This window comes from Typopeltis vanoorti, chromosome 9 (assembly GCF_054136105.1).
Source record: "Typopeltis vanoorti isolate ZY-2024b chromosome 9, IOZ_Tvanoo_1.0, whole genome shotgun sequence".
Lineage (NCBI taxonomy): Eukaryota > Metazoa > Arthropoda > Arachnida > Uropygi > Thelyphonidae > Typopeltis > Typopeltis vanoorti.
The window spans coordinates 77,527,288-77,549,221 of NC_143557.1; the positions used below are offsets into that span (position 1 = coordinate 77,527,288).

Consider the following 21,934-nt stretch of genomic DNA (forward strand, 5'->3'; position numbering starts at 1 on the left):
TGCTCCACTCTTTCAGTCCTAAACCAAAGTTTCCAGTAATGCCTTGTTGTTCTTCTGTGCACTACTTGTTGAATGCTGCTGTAAAATTCTTTGACCTCATCTTCACTCGAATCTGGGTGCATATACCTATATGAGTGTAACATTCACTGGATATGACTTTATATTGATTGGAATTATTCTATCAGACACCCATTTGTCCATCTCAGTTCACTGATTCCTAAAATCTGAACTAGAGTTCTTCTTTCTTTACTAGTTCCAGGTTTCCTTGATACATGCGTCTTACATCCCATGTTCCTATTTTATGTAAATCAGTAAAGAAGAGAAGTCTTCTTCTGAGATTAACTCTATCAGAAGTTGAACTTCCAGAAGGCTTTGATCCAGTTTAAGTTCCTCTCTTCCCCAGTAGCCATTTCAGTGCCTTCCCATCATGCTACTAATGTATTATAAGTTAGCAACCTCTTGTGGATGGGATTACTATTAAATGGGTGTCTGATAAATGAAAAATTAAAGAATCACATCTAAAAAAACAGGTATTTTTTTACATTTTAATTGCTTTTAATATTTTAAACTATTGAAGATTTCAATTAAGGGGTAGCTTCAGAAATTCAAGCTTGCTGATCTCATAACATACTTTGGAACATACTTTAATTTCGCATATGCAGTTCATTATTGAACTATATTATGGCTGCATTGATAGCTCATATTTATAGTGTGATAATATTGGATTAGAATGCTCAGCTTTGGCTTAAAATAATTTCTCTCTGTTGCAGTGTGGTGTGAAGATATTTTATGTTGTCTTTCATGTGGTACACAACATGAATTACCTATACATCACCTAACAGCTTTTAAGGATCATTAATATAATAATATGCAATGATCTTCACTATAGCAAAGTGAACCTGGCACTACCAAAATATTCCATTGTTCCCTGCAAGTTCATATGGAGAGTGTTATTTTATTTACAAACCTTTTGCCTTTTTTTTTTACTGATATTCACTCTTAGATTTATTATTACAGATTTCACTGAACTGTACACTAGAATATTATGCTTAAACATTATCATATGTAACAGTTGAATAATTAGACATTTTAAGGGAACATATGATAGACATTATAATGAATTAAATAACAATTATCATGCAAAAAATTGTAGACTTTATTAACTCATATACATTTCTTCCTTGTTAGAAGAACATTATCAAGGAGAGAAGAAAAGATTAACAACATTCAAAGCTGTCATGTTTCAAACAATCGATGAGTCGACATTCAATGACATGTTTTATAGCATGTGTTTATTTGCTCGTCTCTGGTTCACACCTGAGTAAACAAGGAGGTACACTTTTAATGTGCAAAAAAAAAAGGGGGGTGGGGTTACTTTTATGTAATTCTCTATAGGGTTATATAAATCATTCATTAAAAAATAAAACACTATGAGCAGTTAATCATGATGTCCCACAACTTAAAGAATACAATCAGAATGATTAAGATTCAGAGGGTATTGTAGCTCCATGTTTTAAGGAACGGATGATCAAATTGAAATATATGTAGTGCTGAATCTTGGCTTAATTAGAAACTGTTTAGTGTCACTGGCATAGTAAGCAAGACCAAACTGATAAGATTTCATGAATTCAGTATCATTCTGATTCCTGTCTTCTCATTTTTTTTATTTTCTTCTCACTTTATGTTGTGGACAGATGGATGATACTGTCTGCAAAACAAAGTCAGCAGGGAAAAGGTACTCAATAAATACCAGGTGAGAGAGAGATGGTCGGTATCTTTGGTGAATGATAGAAAAAGTGGTTCATTTTCCAAAATGAAAGGGTGGTGTATAGACTAAATTTGCAGACAACTCATGCTATTTGTTCTGATGTATGGGAACTCTTTTTACTTCCAGTTGTAGTCTGGTCAAGGAATAAAATTTATTGATAATATTCTGGATGGTGGCATAGTTATGTGTTATGTCCATTAGTAGTCATTGATTTTTTTTTTCTTCTTCTTAGCAGGGAATCAGTAGAGCAGATGCAGTGAGTTTGAGGACGGATGGTTGTATCTTATATATATAATATATATCAGTGGCGTCGCGTACCCATTTCAGTTGGGTGTGCTGTCATGTGGGTTATGCAACCCGCGCTACAAATTTCACGTCAATATGACCGTATGCATGAGCATCCATTCACAGAAAATTTTCCGGGAGGGTGAGCTTGAAGACAAATAATTGCATCAATAAATTTTTATAATTATTGATTTAATTAAATAATTACATCAATAAATGTCTTTTAGCTTTTTTTTGATGTAATTATTTGTCGATGTAAACTATGTATACATTATTTTCATTTTGCAGAGATTTTAATGATCTTTAATTCTTGGGGGAAAAAAAGGTATTCAGAATTAATAGTTTTTAGCACAATTTCATATATTAAAAAATTGACCGGCATATTTTATTAAAAATCAACTAATTAATTAATCCTAAATTAAATTATTTCAGTTTAAAAGCAAAAAAAATCATAAAGCACCTCAGGTAAGTGTAATTACATACACTTACCTAGGGTGCTTAAGGGTCAAAGCTGTATAACTGAGAGGAGACCTCCACATAGCCTTCAAAGGAATGCAGAGAACCGACCAGCCCTTCTGACCTAATGAGAACCGACCAGGGCTTCTGACCTTACAATCCTCACCTTCTCGTAGTGCACCCTGTTGGGTATCTACCTGGATACTGAATGAACGAGGATGGGCTGGGATTTAGCAGACCAAATTGTAATTCTTATTGGCTTAAACCAAAATACAAAATGATGGTACAACATGACAAAATTTCATGCCGGCTTGGGCTTGCCCGGTTAAACAAGGTCCCCATTGTTTTCACCAGGGAACCAGAGTGAATAGCAAAAAGGCAGCTACTGGAACAAATCTTAAAAAACACCCCAACTCAACATCACCAGAGTTAAAGATCGATACTACCAACATAAGAAGCCTGAATGGCAAAGAAATGGAGCTAGCTGAGGAATTAAATAAGTACCAGATCGACATTATAGTGGTGACTGAAACAAAAAAGACAAAAACTGGTGAGATCTTTCTGAGCAATAAATACAAAATGTTATATTCAGGCAATGACAATCAAAGAAAAGAAGGAATAGCCATAGTATTCAACATTAAATACAGGGCTAATCTTCCTGAATGGCAGGCAGTCTCAAGTAGAGTGATGTGGGCAAATATCAGAATGGGGAACTGGACAATGAGACTTATTTGTGCCTATGGTCCCACAGAAGGCTCGACTAAGGTAGAAGTGGAGGAATTTTTTGAGGCTTTAGAGAAAGCATCTGACACAATGAAAAAGGAAAAATTGGTCCTTGTTGGGGATCTAAATAGCAGAGTAAGAAATGATTGTCAGACATACAAAAATATATTGGGAAAATTTGGAGGAAAGAGCAAAGCTAATAATAATGGCAAATACCTGTTGGATTTCTGCTCAGGACATGGATTGGTTATTACTAACACCATGTTCCAACATAAAAATGTGCACAAATTCACATGGAGAGAATAGGCAAGAAATAAGAAAAGTCTCATTGAATGTGTTATTGTTGATAGTGATGTTTTCTCCCTGGTGCAGGACACCAGAGTCTACAGAGGATTTGAAATTGGAAGTGATCACTATTTAGTCTTGAGCAGGATAAAATTGAATTTCATATTGAAAAGAATGACATGTAAGAAAGTTTTAAAGCTAATAAAAGTTGAGTAGCTCTCAGATGTGAACTGTGGACTAAAATACACAAAGATTATAAAAAAAAAAAAAAATGAAAGAGTTTGAGAACAGGAACCAAACCTTGGAGATTCAGTAGCAAGCCTTCATGAAAACCTTGATTGATTCAGCCAGCGAGGCATGTGGAGAGGTTGTCTGCAAGGATAGAAAAATCAGAACTCCATGGTGGAAACAGGAAGTTAAAGAGGCAGTGAAGGAAAAGAAGAAAGCATATCAAAAGTTCCTGGCAAATAAGTCAGCTTGTACTCTTAGAGAATATACACACAAATGTAAGAAATCTAAACACTGTGTAAAACTAGCTAAACAAAAGTCATGGGAGGACTTTGGCAAGAACATAGAAAATAAATATCAAGAAGGTGGCAAAATATTTTGGAGGTTGTTGAAGAAGCATAGAAATGGAGGAAAGAGTACTGTAAAAGGAGTTAGAGATGATAAAGGTGACATGAAAACAGGAGAGAAAGATATCCTTGAAGTGTGGAGTAATTACTTAAGAGAAATTGCTAAATGAAACAAGCAGTGATATCACAGTGGTAAAAAACATTCAACATACAGTCAGGAATACATTTCCATTCTTGAAGTAGCCATCAAAGGCTTGAAATGTGGAAAGGCAGCAAGAGTAGATAATATTCGACCAAAAATGCTGAAGTATGGTGGTATAAAAGTCTTGCAGTGGCTTCACTGCATAGTTCTGAAGGGCTGGACAGAGGGACAAATTCCCGATGATTGGAGTAGAGCCCTCATGAGCATCCATATATAACAAGGGAAATAAAACTGAGCGTGAGAATTACAGAAGTATTTCCCTACTGAGTGTTCCTGGCAAGATCTATGTAAGTATACTTGAGAAACAGTTGAGAAGAATTGTGGAAGAAAAACTTGGTGAAGAACAAGCTGGATTCAGGCCAAATAGAGGCTGTCAGGATCAGATCTTCACTTTACGACAAATAGTTGAGAAATCATGGGAATATAACAAAGATCTCTATTTGAGTTTTGTAGATCTGGAAAGGGCATATGAGAAGGTGCCAAGAGAGAAGCTATTCAATACACTACAGTTATATGGTCTCAATGGGACGTTATATCAAGCAACTTAGTCTTTATTTGAGTTGTAAGTTAGAATTAGCAGTTAGAATTGAAGGAAGTACAGGAAGATGGTTTAATGTTGAATCTGGTGTGAGACAAGGATGTACATTGTCCCCTCTGTTATTCATTATCTATATGGACCACATTATGAAGGAAAGCGGTATTAAACATGATATCAAAAATAGAGATGTTAATGTCAGCTCTTTGCTTTATGTGGACGATGTTATACTTCTAAATAAATCCGCAACAAGTCTGCAAGATTCCTTGACTAAATTGAATGACTGTTGTAATAGATATGCTATGAAGGTCAGCAATAAAAAGACAAAGGCAATGAAAATAGGCAGAATCGTTGAAAATGTCAAATGTCAACTGCATTGTGAACGGAGAACCTGTGGAACAAGTAAAACATTTCACCTACTTAGGCATGATTTTTAGTGAAGATGGTAAATTAAATATGGAAATAGATAGCAGAATCAACAAAGCTGGTATAGTAGGCAGTCAATTGAATAAATTCATATGGAATAAGAGAGAAATTAGTCAAAACACTAAATTAGCTGTATACGAGACAGTGTTCAAACCAGTTTTAATTTAACTTATGGATCTGAGAGCTAGATCAGAAGTAAAATTCTTGACCAAAGACTAGAAACCGCAGATATGAGAATCCTGAGAAAGATTAGAGGCGTGAACAGATGGCATCAATGGCAATATCATATTAAAAACGAGGATATTAGGAAAGAACTTGACATTGTCATCATCCAGGATTGCGTTAGGACAGCTAATCTCAGGTGGTATGGTCACTTAAACAGAATGGGCGAGGAAAGATTAGCAAAACAAGTGTTCTCTGCCAGCTTAGTAGGAAAATGACCCAGAGGAAGACCAAGATATAGGCGGATTGATACAGTACAAAGTGCCTTAAACGATAGAAATATAAGATCTGATAATGTTAGAGTCTTGACGAGTAACAGGCTGATTTGGAGGAAAATTGTAGATAGGAAGTTAGTAATGATGAAAATTTTTCATGTAGTACTATCATATCCTGTACACTTCTTGAGGGTACATTGGTAGGAATTTGATGATGATGGTACACTTTTAAAAATGTATTTTTTGTCACTCTGTAACTCACTAGACACAGGACAAACTAACTGGTAACCGTTCAAAATCAGAAAAAGCTGAACCAAAAACAGGAAGATGTGTTTTATTGCTGCAATAAAACACGTATTCTATGGCTACCCTGCAACAGGCCAACCCATAATAAAATTTTAAGACAGACAAAGTGTTCCCAGGGTTGGTTTTACGGTTATAATTTGTGGAATTTTTTAATCGATCCCGATGGGAATTCCCCCCCCACCTCTTGGACGCACATGACCGTTTGATTTCATTTATCGATGTGTGAAAGTTTTGAAAGGGCATAGTGCATCAGCACTCATCTTAATTGATCCAATGCAATTAATTGCAGGATAACTTTGAATACTTCTGCATAGAGTAGGGAGGAACAATCTGTTTGTTTTAGGATTTATTAGAAAACAACAATGAAGGAGAATGCTGTATTTGATTGGTATATTTGAAATACTCAACGATGAAAATGTGTGAACCATCATTTATAAGACATGTGAGAATAGGAAAGAATAAGTGCGAGTAGAAACACTTTCATTAATGGTAAAGAATAATTATCATTTGTGATATGTGTGCCCTATAAGTTGCTGAGTAGAGCGAATAGCACGATCCTATAAATTCTAAACATGAATAAGTGAATTTATGATGGCATAATTTAAAAAAAAAAGCTTATGAGAGAGAGAGAGTATTGCAGGAATAAATATAGTTTGATGGAGCAGCACATCATCTCGTAAAATTTGTTGCACATGTTGTGTATTTCGCTCCGTTTTCCAAGAATTTTGTTTTGTTTACTGAGACTCAATATGCATAACATCCGATCGTTATTGGAATTATCCACACTTTCGGGAATCCTAAATTCATAAGGTTTTTTTATTTATTTAGTTTTTTTTTTTTTTTTTTTATTAGTATCAGCGGTTCTTCTGTCTTATCACTCTCACATATGCTGGTATTTTGTTTAGATCAACGTCTTATAATACACACAATGTTCATATTTATTCAGGAATAGATATTTTTTACTGTCTGTTGTTTCTGAAGACTAGAATAAAAATGTCTCTATACCATTAAAAAAACTTTGCAACCTCAACAGATGCTATACTGCACAAGCAAAAGAAAAAACAATTAGCATTTTTCTCCTAACATCCACGTTCAAATTTTCAGTTCCAGAAAACATGTAACAACTGTTTGTAATAAAGCCATCTGTTATTGTGACAACATTCAATTGGATTGGTTGACACAATAACCAATCTGCTAGGTGCTGAGTAAGCTCAAAATTTTAGCTCACCTAGACACTCCTCAGCGGTTTAAGACACTCCCGGGGGGGGCAAAACCCCTTTTGAGTCTTCGAGAAAATTCGAGTCATCAGAATTCAAGGAGAAATGGCCTACCAGTCTGGAACATGGGGAGGGGGGTGCCAGGGGCAGAGCCTCCTAGTGTGTGTGTGTGTGTGTGTGCACGCGCATCATTCCCATACACGAGAAGCCACAAGACCTATAGCAAATAAATGCTCTTTGAGGGCTGGGGTCAAGAGCAATCTGTTGATATTCAGCAACTTCCAGCTCTTCAAGAAGAGCTGGAAGAGAAATGCTTTGTAAGGAAGACTGTTCCACAGAACTGAGGTGGAGGAAATAAAAGATCGCTGGGAGTAACAGGTTTGATGAACCTATTAATCTGTAATTAAAGGAAGATTTTATTGTTGAAGTGTCCTTTAATAATCATCCACTAGAGAAGACCGGTATTATCGAAACTTATACATGAGGTTCACTTCATCTGTTCTACTGATTTTCTTCTGTTGGAAAAAGTAAACTAAAACCACCATAAATGTTAATAGATATGATACATGCTGCCATCCAGAAAATTTATAAATATCATTCCTCACCCTGACTTCAGTCAGATGTAAAAAGAGTTACCGTACCCTTCCTTAAAAGAATATCAGGACAAATAGTACAGAGGTTCTTCACAGGTTTGAATGCACCACTTTCAAACCATTTTGGAAACAACTGCTTTATTTTCTACCATCCACCATGGATAACTTACCATCTCTCTCTCTCTCTCTCTCTTGTCTGATGTTTATCAAGTATTCTTTTCCTTTCATATGCTATTTTGGACAGATGAGCCATTTTGCTGAGATTAGTCTAGGAATAGCTGGACTACATCAGATTCTTGGAATATCATGAGTCTAGCCTTGCTTCTACCACTGATACTAGACATTCTCTGGAACTGCACCAAGATTCTTCAGTGAGATTTAAATTTCATCATCTGTTCCTTGAAACACATGAAACTCTAGGACACCAGATATAAACCATTCTGATTGCATGCTTTGGGAAGCAATCGCAATGAACTGTTCATAGTTTTATTTATTTTTTTTAATGAATGATTTATGTAACCCACTGTTAACTTACAAAAAATAAACATTGTTTTCTTTGGATGTTCTCCTGTTTATTGAGTTGTGATTGAGACACAAGTAAGTAAACACATACTGTGTGACATGTCAATTTTGAATGTTATTAGCCAATCTTTTCTCCCTCACAATATCCATGTAACAAGGGAGGAAATATGTAGGAATTAATAAATTCTATCATTTTGTGCATATGCTGTTTATTTTAATTCATTATAAAATTTTGAATAATAATAATAATAATAAAACCTTTTCAGTTATTTATCAGAAGAAGAAGTGAAACATGGGAATTTTCTCCAGTTAGTTGGAGGTGTGGTTTGGTTATTAAGACAGGGGGAATCATTTGTGAATAGTAGCAAGTATTTAGAATATGAAAAAACAGAAGACACTGGTAAGTGAATAACTGAATTTAAAAAAAAATTCACTTTGTTGATCTTGATTAGTTAATATACAGTGTTGCCCAGAATTAACAGAGCAGTCAGAGAATCCACAACTGTAGTGATTATTGTTCTGGCAACTTTCCTGTTACTTCTGGCCTACCCTGTATCTATAACTCATAGTAAAGGTAGTTCAGTATTCATTTTTCTTTGAAATAGATTATAACTTTTGAATACAATCAGCTCTTACAACAGCAAACAGCACTGTGGTGAATTCACTCAGTGTTACATACTATAACATTTGCTCATTATAACATACCTAGTCTTAGCCATAGCGTTAATTCATTTTCTGGTAAAATAAATTCATAAGATCACTATTATTCATATGATCTATGAATTGATTATACTTGCCTTGAAATTATATTGTTCATGGCACATCTTCACAACTAGACTGATGTCATTTGCCTCTGTATCCACTGATGCAAGGCATACTTCCTTTCAGATACATATCTATACACATCAAATGAAAATGATTCAGTAAGAGGAGACTGTTTCTATAGATGAACAGTATGCACTGATTCACTTTCTCATTGTAGAAATATCCACGATTGGCTTTTATCAGTGTAGAAAAGATTGTAGGAAATGAGTATATGCTCGCTACTGATCAATTTTGGCCTGTATGCCTACAAGCAAACTGCAGATGCAAGTTATTTAGCTGGTTATTTAGCCTGAGCCTTATGACCAGTGGTGAAGAGCAGGCATTGAACAGCACCAAGCACAATCAATCACAATCATGTTGAAATGTGATCAAAGAGAGAGAGAAAGAAAGAAAAAAAATTATCATGTATTGTAGCAGGTGATAATAAACAAAACTGTTTTGAGTGAGACAATTGCTAATATCATATGTCAGAAGTATGTAATAGTTCTTCAGTGAGTATTCAAGAATCTGAAACAAATGTGAGTGGAAAATTTTTTGTATGACATTGTCACTGAAAAGACTGTGTTTGGTCTCTAAAACAGAATTTCTAGATTTCTAACCCTTAGCTTATTTATGATGCTGATGTACAATAGGATTACATCTTTTTTGAATGAGGTGCACACAAAAATAAAATTATGCTATTTCACTAGTAATTTCATGTCATCATCATAATTTTTTAACTATCAGAAAATAATATAAAATTAATTAAGCAATTTACAATGGGATGACCAGCTGAAAAATATGAATTGTTGATGAACATTTGTTGAAGAAAAGAAAAAGAATGTGTGTGTGTTCCTGCTGTAGATATTGACTTCCCTCGTGTACTTAAGAAGGATATCAAATCATTCTTGATTAGGTTTAGCTGATTATAGGAAGTCTTGTGAAATTCTTTGAACTAATGTACAAATTTGAAAAATTTACAGTTCAGTTTGCATGTTGTTTAAATCATCATGAGAATCTTTATACATTAACCAAACTTAAATAAGAATGATTTGGTCTTGAGTATTGATATAGAGAGTTATGAGTAATGAAGTGTTTTTTCAGCAATCACTATGTGCATGGAGATATGTTTATCTGTAAACCCTTATATTTTCCAGCTTTGATCATCACATTGTTGTGTATTGTCTTATAATGGTTTTAGGAGTATGTCAATCTTGTTCTATTGATGCTAGTGAGATTATTAGCAAAATATTAGCATGGTGATTAAAAATAAGTTGTTTCAGTTGTCTTATTCTGTTAAATTAACCTATCAAGTTATGCAGTTTGTTCCTAAAATTGATGGAATCTTTGATGAAGCAACATTTCTTCATAGAACATTTAATCTGAGATTTTAGGTAATTGAAACAATTCAGATGTATCAAAGTCCATCATCTTTATGAGTGTGAACAATTACTTTTAAAACTGACTATGCTGTGCTAATAAAAGAAAGCCTTAGATGCTGAATTAAGACATCTGGTCTATGTGATGTCATTTTCATTTCTCTAAAATCCACTGGTGATCTTTTAGCCAGATGCTAATCCAGAAGTTTAATGGTTTACTGCAGAATTTGCAAAAATAGCAGTTTTTCATTTTCTGATACATAATTAAATGACCTTTTAATCTTTCAAAGCATCATCTAATAGATGATAAATTCAGCATTCCATGAATGAATTCTTTCACTCTTCCTCAAAAGGATTCACTCATATTCTTGATTTTATAATTAATGTTAACCATTCCTTATAGTCCTTACCTCATGAAGCTGTCAAGTTCAAATTGCACATATACTTTATAAAACCAAACAGCCGGTGCTTAATGTTTTTCCTTCAGCTCTTCAGGCTGTCTTCCCTTAAGGGAAGATTAGAGAGGAGAGAAAACAATAACATCCCCATTACAAGGCTTGATAAAGGCAAAGCAGTAGTAACCAGATAGCAACAGAAAATTGAAAATCCTATTTAGAGGTTATACTATTTATAAGGGGTACATATGATGCACTAAAAGTAGTGATAAATAGGTATAGCAGTCATGAATAAAACACATATTTTGTGATGAGTATCTCATCGCATCATTAGAGTGAACACACAAAAAATAATGGACAATTAAATGAATCGTAAAGGAGGCAATAGATATTACAGAATGCTTTGTCTGCTGCTCTTCAGCCAGTTATGCTTAGGGGGAACTGCAAACATAGTCATTAACACAGCTATAAACAAACTTAAACAATACAGTACACAGATCTAAATGTATATGTAAAGAGAAAATTTAAAAAGAAAAATTTACTAAGTTAAAATGCACATAGACTACATACAGTTAATAGTCTATTCTTGTAAAATGAACATAATGCCATAATTATCAAATTCCTGAAATGTACCCTTGGGAGGTGAAAAGGATGTTATGATAGTACTTCATGAAAAAGTTACATCATTGCCAACTTCCTATCAACAATTTTCCTCCAGATTAATCTGTTATTTGTCAAAACTCCAATATTTTATCAGATCTTATATTTCTGTCTTCTAAGGCATTTCTTATTGTATCAATCCACCTAGATCTTGCTCCTCCTTTGGGTCTTTTTCCTGCCATTCTGACAGAGAACCCTTGTTTTATTAACCCTTCATTTATAATAGGATACTGCCATTGATTTCATCTATAATAAGTTTAGTTTAATCCTTTATCCAAGTGTGAGCAAACAAAGTTTGCGCCTGAAAGTATCTTCAGGACTGGGGTAAGGTAGTGAAACACCAGGCAACTCGTTGCAAAGGTGGAGAAAGATCTCATCACTCCTTGCAAAGCACATCTCCTTGCAGATATGTGTAACACTATGCATTAAGGCAAGGGCCACTACCCATAACGGTTTCGACCTTTATTGAGGTCTCGTCAGTGGGAGCCAGGCCCAGTAGTGGAGATACAAAGGCAGAAGCAATGAGAGGTCATCCTAACCTATAGGAGTTGACAAAGGGTGTGCAACCTTATTATTAAATTACTCCGTATTCATAGGAGTGATGAGAGAGCTTTCTCCACCTTTGCAATGAGTTGCCTGGTGTTGCACTACCTTACCCCAGTCCTGAAGATACTTTCAGGCGCAAACTTTGTTTGCTCACACTTGGATAAAGGATTAAACTAAACTTATTATAGTCTAACCAAGTGAAAAATAAACTCTCAACATTGATTTCATCTGTTTATACCCCAAATCTTTCTCAGAATCTCATATCTGTAGTCTCTAGTGTTTGGTCAGGTGTTTTAATCCTTCATTTATAATAGGATACTGCCATTGATTTCATCTGTTATACCCCAAATCTGTCTCGGAATCTCGTATCTGTAGTCTAGTGTTTGGGTCAGGTGTTTTATTTCTAACCCAGCTCTGAGATTCATAAGTTAAAATGGGCAATTAATTTAGTATTTTGACTAATTTCTCTCTTATTCCATATAAAGTTATTCATTTGACTTACTACCATACTAGCTTTGCTAAGTCTGTTGTGTATTTCAATATTTTATTTGTCATCTTTACTAAAAAAAGTTTAGTGAAAGTTGCAGTTGAGTTTTTCAATTTTTCTGCATGTTTTCATTGTCTTTATCTTTTACTGCTGATTTTCATACCAAATTTATTACAGCAACTATTCAGTTTAGATAGGGAATCCTGCAGACTTTATTTAGAAGTATAAAATCTGCATAAAGTAAAAACCTGATTAACATCTCCAATTTTGGTATCAGGTTTAATACTACTTCATAATCTGATCCATATAAATGATGAATAACAGCAGAGGTAAGCTGCACCCTTGTCTTACCTGATTTAACATCAAGCCATCTTCCTTTACTTCTTTCAATTCTAACTGCTGATTTACAATACAAATATAGGCTGTGTATTGCTCAATATAATATCCCATTTATGCCATATAACTGTAGTGCTGTGAACAGCTTTTCTCTTGGTACCTTGTCATGGCCTTTTCCATATCTGCAAAACTTAAATACAGGTCCATGTTATATTCCCATGATTTCTCAACTATTTGTCTTAAAGTGAAAATCTGATCCTCTGTTTTGCCTGAACCCAGCATGTTCTTCTCCAAGATTCCCTTCCACATTTTTCTTAGCATTTTCTCAAGTAACTTGAATAAATTCCTCAGTTAAGTTTCACATTCAGTGTTATTTCCCTTTTTATAGATAAGCATTATGAGAGCTCTACTCCAATCATCTGGAATTCGACCATCTGACCAAGCATTCTGAATTATGGTGTAACCACTGTGGAACTTTTATACCGCCATATTTGAGCATTTCTGATCAGATATCATCTACTTAGATGATATTTGATCAGAAATCAAAAACGTAAAATGTTTTCCACATTTTAGGTTTTTGATTGCTTTCAGGGGGCAGACTCCAGAAGAGTACTTACAGATGAAAAAAAAAACAGCACAAATTTTTACATTGTTCAATTTAAAAATTTTTTTTAATTAAAATTTTATTAGTATATCAGGTTTTTATTTTGCTTTCCTTAAAAATAGTGGATGATAGATTGATATCAAATTTCATGCTCACAGGCTTATGAAAATCAACACATTTTGTTTTAAAAAAAAAAGGTGTAGTATTCACTGTACTGGTTTGCATGTCTGCTTTCTAACCAGCAGGGTGGGTTCAAATATCATCATAGAATATCCCTTCCATCTAAAGACATTTACATAATGTCTTTAGATGGAAGATGAATTTCATCACTTAATATAGGACTACCTCCTTGCTTACTAGAGGCATTAAGTCATCACCTTGAAAAGTTCCAATGTTTGGTCTCTGGATCAGTTTATTTTATTATCTAACCCTTAACCTGCCTGTAGTACTAATTAATTAATATAGTATAGACTGACTAATTGCTTTAAGTTAGTGAGATTCACATTAAAAAAATATATATATATACACACATCATCAAATTCCTGACATGCCCTCAAGGGGTGTACAGGATATGATAGTACCACATGAAAAATTTACATCATTACTAACTTCCTATCTACAATTTTCTTCCAAATCAATCTGTTACCTGTTAAGACTCCAACATTATTTGAGGAAAGATTAGCAAAACACACACACATGTATGTGTGTGTCTGTATGCACACATATAATATGTTAACTTGGTTTCCTCTCCCTCCATAGTAGTCATTTGTGTGGTAGTATAATTTAAATACCATATATCTTTTTTGGTGGTGGTGGTGGTGGGGGGGGGGGGGCTTCCCTACTTTTAGTGTAACTTGTTTATAATAAGCTGAGCTCTTTTTTGTGGTTCCCACCCACGAAAGGTAAATCTACAGTACATTTGTACCATAGGTAGGCTAAGAATTTTTTTTAGTTGTAATGTTAAAAAATAAATCTTCCTTTCCTGAATATCCTTTACAAGAATGTAAGAATACTCTTCTTCCTTAAAGTCTGTTGAAAACTTGCACATGTGCATTTACCCACCTACTACACACACACACGCACACCAGAATCATAGAAAAAATTTTGTACAGTGTCAACCTTATCAAATCCTTGGAATTGCATATATAAATTAGCAAGAACAAGACAACACCTATACTATCAAGAAAACAGATGGCACCTACACTAAAAACTTTGCAGAAACTGCAGCTATTATGATAGAGAAGTTTATTCCTGATGACGATGAATCAACAGATGAAGAAATCCACAAAACTTACAGACAAAGAATGGAAACAGATATAGACTTTCCTGATGATGACTCATTTGCAACTAATGAAATCGAGTCAATATTAAGATCAATGGATCCAAAAAAAACTCCTGGAGAAGACAGAATAATCAGTGACATACTCTTAACAGCGTTTCTCGAATTCCCCGAATTCATAACAACAGTTTACAACAAATGCGTAAAAAGAGGACGATTTCCTTCAATATGGAAACACTCAAAAATTATACCTATAATCAAACCGGGAAAAAAAAAAATCTGATGAAATTAACAAATACAGATCAATCAGCCTCATAAACGTCGCTGGTAAGGTACTAGAAAAACTTCTAATAAACCGAATAATGCACTACGTCTACTCAAGAAACTTATTAAACAGCAATCAATGTGCATTCAGACCTCAGTCCAGCACAGTAGACGCGATTATGGAGGTGAAAGAGTTCGCAGAACACAGTCTACAGCAAAAAAAACGACGTACTACTGATTTCACTCGACGTACAAGGAGCCTTCGATGCTGCGTGGTGGCCAGCCATAATCAATCAATTAATAGATTTAAAATGCCCTAAAAACTTGCTCTACCTTTACAAAAAATTATTTTTCAAACATAAGAGCAACTATGACACTAAAAAAGTCAAACGAGGCTGTCCTCAAGGTTCCTGCTGTGGGCCAGGTTTCTGGAACATCCAGTACTGCCTTTAAGACTTCCTGTCACTGCTGAAACAAAAGTCATAGCCTTCGCTGATGATGTAATGATAATGATTCGGGGACGCTGCTGCTTACAGTTAGAAGTAACAGCCAACGAAGAACTCTTTAAAATTGCAGAGTGGGCACACGAGAAGAAAGTGACCTTCAATAGCACCAAGTCTAAAGTGCCCCACATCTCAGGAAAAAAATCAAAACAATCTGTAACAGTCTTCCTAAACGGAGAAGTTCTTGAGGTAGCCAGTGAACTAAAATACCTAGGAGTAACAATAGACGAAAAATTCATCTTCAATAAGCACATCTCATATGTTGCTGAAAAAAGCTTACAAATAGTAAACCTCCTAGTTAAGTCGGCAAGGATTAAGTGGGGATTAGGCCACGAGCACTAAAAATGATATATACCGGTCCTATACTACCACTGATATCTTATGCTGCATCTGCCTGGAAACATACACTAAAATCAAAGATAAACCGACAAAAACTAAACAGCGTTCAATGCCTTATAGCCATACACATAATTAAAGGATACAGGACGATATGTTTCGAGGCAACTTGCGTTATTGCAGCTCTAACACCGATCTGCCTGAAAATACAAGAATTATCTCTTATATATATGAAGTCACTCCCGGAAGATATATCGAAAGTTACAACATAGATCCAAATAGCTACGAACGTCCGCTTCACTGCAGTAAGTGGCCTCACCCAGCAAAGAAAACAAATATTAAGGAGAAGGAAAGCTCTGAAAGTGACGAGTTCCAAATATACACTGACGGAAGCAAAACCGAAAGGAATGTTGGTTGTTCCTTCACTGCATACAACAGACAGTCCATTATACAAGAATGCTGCTACAGACTGCATTTTCTCTGTTCCAACAACCAAGCAGAACAACTTGCTATAGTTCAGTCACATACATATCTCCAGGAATTAGAACTAAACACCTCTCAGCAAAAGACGGCAACAATTTATAGTGATAGTAGAAGCACTATAGACTGCATAAAAAACCAGAACAACCATATTGCATTAATAGAACAGACAAGAAATCAAGTTCTGCTGGGTGAAAGTGCATACTGGAATAGCAGGAAAAGAGAGAGCAGATCAGTTAGCTAAAGAAGCAGCTAGAAACGAATGGCTAGAAACAAGTTATCAGAAATTCTTGAAATATGCTATAAAAACACTTGCAGAAGAGAAAAGCCTAGACACGGGAAAAAGAATGGAAAACATCAAAAAACGGATCAACAACAAAAGAATTTTTTCCTAACATCGGAAGCAGACTCTGGCTGAAATAACAACGCCATTTCTCCAGGTTTCACAATGCTACTAACGGGACATGGAAAACTATGACACTATCTACACAGATTTCATATCCTGGAATCACCATTATGCATCTGCAGTCCACACTTTCAACAGCCTGTTGACCACATACTTTACGACTGTCAGCTATTGGACTCCATCCGGATGCCCCTAATACAGCACATCATCATCATCACTTCCGGAGACAAGTGGCCAGTGTCAAAACAGAAAGTTATCGAAAAGTATAACATAGAATTAATTAAATTTGTTAATAAAATCAACTTCCAGTCCTTGTGATCTAACATAAATACTGATATTATGTGAATTATACTGTATAGTGTTAATATATGTATATATAAAAATATAAATCTAAATATGGGGTGCTTAAGGGTCAAAGCTGTATAACTGAGAGGAGACCTCCACATAGCCTTTAAAGGAATGCGGAGAACTGACCAGGGCTTCTGACCTAATGTCCAATCCTCACCTTCTCGTGGTACACCCTGTTGGGGTGTACCACGAGAAGGTGAGGATTGGACATTAGGTCAGATAAAGGAACATCCACTATTAGTGCCACAATCACCTAGTTCAACAGCATGACATAATAACAAATTCATTCTGCTTTATTAGTAAACATCACAAAAATATGCCTAAAGTGCAAAAGCTCAACGTTATTCTTTTGGAGGGGGAAGGACATAATACAACTAAAAACTATAAAATCCAATTTCATTACAAGCAGTTATAGTCCTCTCAAAATTTTAAAAATAATAATAAAATAAAAGCATTGTACTTGCAATGCTTTTCCCTTCCCCATTGATGGATTGGGGGGGGGGGTAACACTATTCCATATTCAGAAATTTGATTTTATTCCATTAGTTTTCTAATTATGGTAAAGTAATTGAGACTGTATTATATCAATATTTTTAACCAATTGTTGAATACAGTGATTTTTTTTAATAATGTAGAGAATAAACTATTTTTAAATACAACTCATTTATACTATAGGTGCTATGGATAGATTTGTAGATGTTATTTCTGCTAGAACAGCAGTTGGACATGATTCAGAGGGAAGAATTGTTATTTTACAGGTAGAAGGAAAGACAGGAATTGAAGGGTAAGCACTCATTTATCCTGTAAAGATTTTAACAGAAGTCATGTTAACACAGAGGTTTGGACCTAGTGGCTGTAGAACTATATATAGCTCTGAGCATGCCAAAACTCTGCTCTCATTTTTTAGATTGGCTTAAAAAATATCAGATATTGTTCATGAACACGCGTTAAGTAAATAAAGATAAATCTTTATTTATTTTTAATATGTTTTTCCATAAGAAAATTGTAAAACAACAAAGAAAAGTAAAATACAAAACATCAAATATAATCAGTATATAATCAATATAATCAAATATAAGCTTGACCAATTGGCATATGAAATGCAAATGCTTTATGAAGTGTACTACTTGAATGTTCATGTGTACTATAGGTAGCAAGGCAACATTTGTAATACAAATTTCTTAGTGTAACTGCGTACAGTATTTTTTTTTTAATTTTAACAAGTTATTGTATGAACTTTTTTTTTAATGAGTTTCATTAAAAATAAGTACAGAACAAATTATCAGATGATAGTTTGAAAGCATTGGTGTAGTTTAAGTTCTCAAAATGCATTCTAGATTTAAATCTGGCTGAGAAGATTCAAATGAACATTGATAAATGACAATATTTTTAGATGTACAGCACTTAGTAGATACATTTTGTCCATCCATGTACAAGTCATTCCTGGACTCTTGCCAGGTGGATTTTATTGCCATAATGCCACTCTGGTTGGATGGAATTTAACATGTTGACTGCCCTACAAGTTATCTTGTATCATATGTTTCATACTGAATATTAGTATACTAGTCTCACACTCTCTATCCATGAGGGACTAGGAACTTTCAACTAGTAATATAACCAGACAAGTTTAGAAAATACATTTTCAAAAGAAAAGTACATAGTTACAGTGACAAAGTGAAAAATATATCAACAATTATATATTTTTAAAGAAAAAATACTACCAACGTATTGGCACTGGCAGCAAGTTTACAAGTTAAGTTAATGGCAATCAATGTGTTAATAAAATTTGGTATTGAGAATGTACACTAGAATATGTCGACTTGGTTTAATTTGATTTGTTGGATCATTATTATTGATGAAATTTAACAAAGTGATTCAAACTAATAGCAGTAATTACACACTAGATGGACAGAATTTTGTGAAATTTGGTTATTGGGTTCTCTATTTAAATTTATGACATTTTTTTCAGTTTAAGTCAGTCCAGTTATGGTGGCAAAATTAGTCACTAACAGTTTGAAGTTTTGTTATGTTTTGCACTCAAATATGAATATTAGTTTATTTAATATTTAGCATACTACTATTCAGTACCCCTGTTTGATTGACAATTAAAAATTCGACTGTGAACAGTATCACACTGTATTGTGCATATAGTTATGAAGTCTGACGATGAAGTCTATCTGGTCATGGATATGCTTCAATGGTGATTTTGAGGTGTTCTTTCAAGATTCATTGATGAACTCTGCCTCCCTCCCCCCCCCTCCTATCACCAATTCCACTATAATTGAGCTGTTTTATTGGCAGAATGATTTGAAATGATAATAATTTCTCCCTTGCCAGATCAAAGCTAATGAAATTTGGTATTTAGGATTTCTGTTAAAATCATTTAGTTATTTCAAGTTTAGTTTCAGTAGGATCATTTTAATAGCAGAATGAGGGAAACCAAAAAAATTGTTTCACATTGTGTATGAATCTCTTTTTTTGCCTGCCTAGTTTACTCATGCAAATAGCATCTGTTAATCCCACTATAGCATGGATGTTTGTCACATGCTTATTGAAGACTGAGGTAGTGATGGTTTTAAAAGTTCCATGTTTGGTGTCTAGAACAGGATTCCCAAGTTATCTGACTCTTAGTTCATCCACCCACTGTACTATAATCCAACAAACATAAAATAACAAAACTTAAAAATATCCATGTATAACTGTTGTGATAATTAAAGGTGTTACTCTACATGGATATTTTTAAGGTTTGTTGTCTATAGTAGATTATAATACAGTGGGTGGATGGACTAAGAGTCAGATAACCTGGGAATCCTGAGAAGATTCCCAGGTGTTTTGACTGTCTATCATTCCGACAATTGTCGGAATGATAGACAGTCAAAACACCACCCCCATTGTCAAAACACCATCGAAGTCATCTATCCAAATAGCATCATCTTCTTTCCCATTATTTCAAGCAAAAATTACCAGTAATTTACAAGACTTGAGATACGTAATGAACAATCCTTTATGAATGACTAATGAGAAGTGAAAGCAGAGCGCAAAACAGACAGCAGTGGTAGACCAGTAGAGATAAAGCAGCTGTGAAGATGTGCATATGATTGGGGCGGTATTAACAAAAGATCGCGCAACCCAATGACAAAGGCAAGTTGACAATTGTTGAGTTGAAATGCTAATTCTCTTCAACCAAATTTCATAATATCTGAAACTGCCATAACAACATTTACTATATATTTTTTAGTTTTCACACGTTCACAATGGGGTAGTGTTTTGACTGTTTATCATTCCGACGGAACTTCTAGTTAATGTGTACTGCTATTACATACGTCGCACAAGCAGGCTAACTTACACAAAGTTTCAATCCTTCGGTTGAATTTTATTTGGGCAAACGAAAATGGCTATCAGTTTAATGTTAGTAAGTGTAAAGTTATGCATTTTGGTGTGATTAGAGTTCCAGCAGCATATTATGCTACAAGAAATGGAGGAGTTAAGGGATCCTTACATATTGGTGGATAGGAATTTGCAATTCAGGGATCACATTGCAAAAGTTGCATAGCAAAATACAACTCGGAGGATAATTGCGATGTTGTAGCAAACCTTGACATCTAAGAATAAGGAAGCCATTTTGCCTCTTTATAAGGCCACGCCTAGATTATTGTGCACAGATTTGCTCTCCTGTGTTCCAAGGGTATAAAGAAGCTTTGGAAAAGGTGCAAAGAAGAGTTACAAAGATTATATCTGGATTAAGGGATTTAGATTATGAGGAGAAATTGCGAGTATGTGGATTACAGACTCTGGTTAACAGGAGAAAGATGGGTGATATGATAGAGGTCTATAAACTTTTGAATGGATGTTATAGGGAATCATCTGAAATTTTTCGATATATGGAAGGTTGTCAAGAGAACATGGGGGGCATCCTTGGAAGTTAAGTTTGTTCACAGTCAAGACAGAGGTAAGAGCTAGGTTTTTTTCTCCCAGAGGGCAGTGAGTGGAATAGTTTGTCTTTAAGGGTAGTGAGTGCATCTAGTGTGTTGCACCCACACGCTAGATGATTGGTGATTTATAGCCTCCCTCGATGAGTAATAACCTACTCATATTCACATTATAATATGCTTCAAGGCAACCTATCTGAGCTTACTATTTAAATTTCTTAATTTAGTTATCTGTTATTACATATACTCCTCACTTCTAATACTCCATCTAAAAATCCTCTATCCTTAACTCCCTGGAGGTCTCAGATAATAATAATAATAATTATTATTATTATTATTCCTTTTACAGCACTCTTTCCTCCATTTCTGTGCTTTTTTCAACAGCCTCCAGAATATTTTGCCACCTTCCTGATATTTATTTTCTATCTTCTTACTAAAGTCTTCCCATGACTTTTGTTTAGCTAGTTTTACATAGTGCTTAGCCTTCTTACATTTGTCTCTATATTCTCTAAGAGCAGAAGATGATTTATTCGCCAGGAACTTCTGATATGCTTTCTTCTTTTCCTCCACTGCCTCTTCCTGTGTCCACCATGGAGTTCTGATTTTTCTATCCTTGCAGACAACCTCACCACATGCCTCACTGGCTGAATCAGTCGATGATTTCTTCAGGGCTTGCCACTCACTCTCTAAGGTTTGGTTCCTGTTCTCAAACTCCATTGTTTTTTTTTTTTTGTTTTTTTTAAATAATGTTTGTGTATTTTACTCTACAGTTCACATCTGAGAACTGCTCAACTTTTTATTTGCTTTAAAACTTTCTTACATGTTTTTCTTTTCAATATGAAATTCAA

At 34.6% G+C, this 21,934-nt stretch overlaps 1 protein-coding gene across 1 annotated transcript in view; it reads left to right on the forward strand.

Moving 5' to 3' along the window:
• LOC150103170 (N-acetylglucosamine-1-phosphodiester alpha-N-acetylglucosaminidase-like) overlaps positions 1-21,934 on the forward strand; it is a 161,246-nt gene that overhangs the window by 67,422 nt on the left and 71,890 nt on the right. The window contains exons 4-5 of the mRNA XM_090397524.1: positions 8,597-8,730; positions 17,833-17,941. Of these exons, the coding sequence (XP_090253650.1) occupies positions 8,597-8,730; positions 17,833-17,941 (243 nt within the window). The remainder of the gene's footprint in view (positions 1-8,596; positions 8,731-17,832; positions 17,942-21,934) is intronic.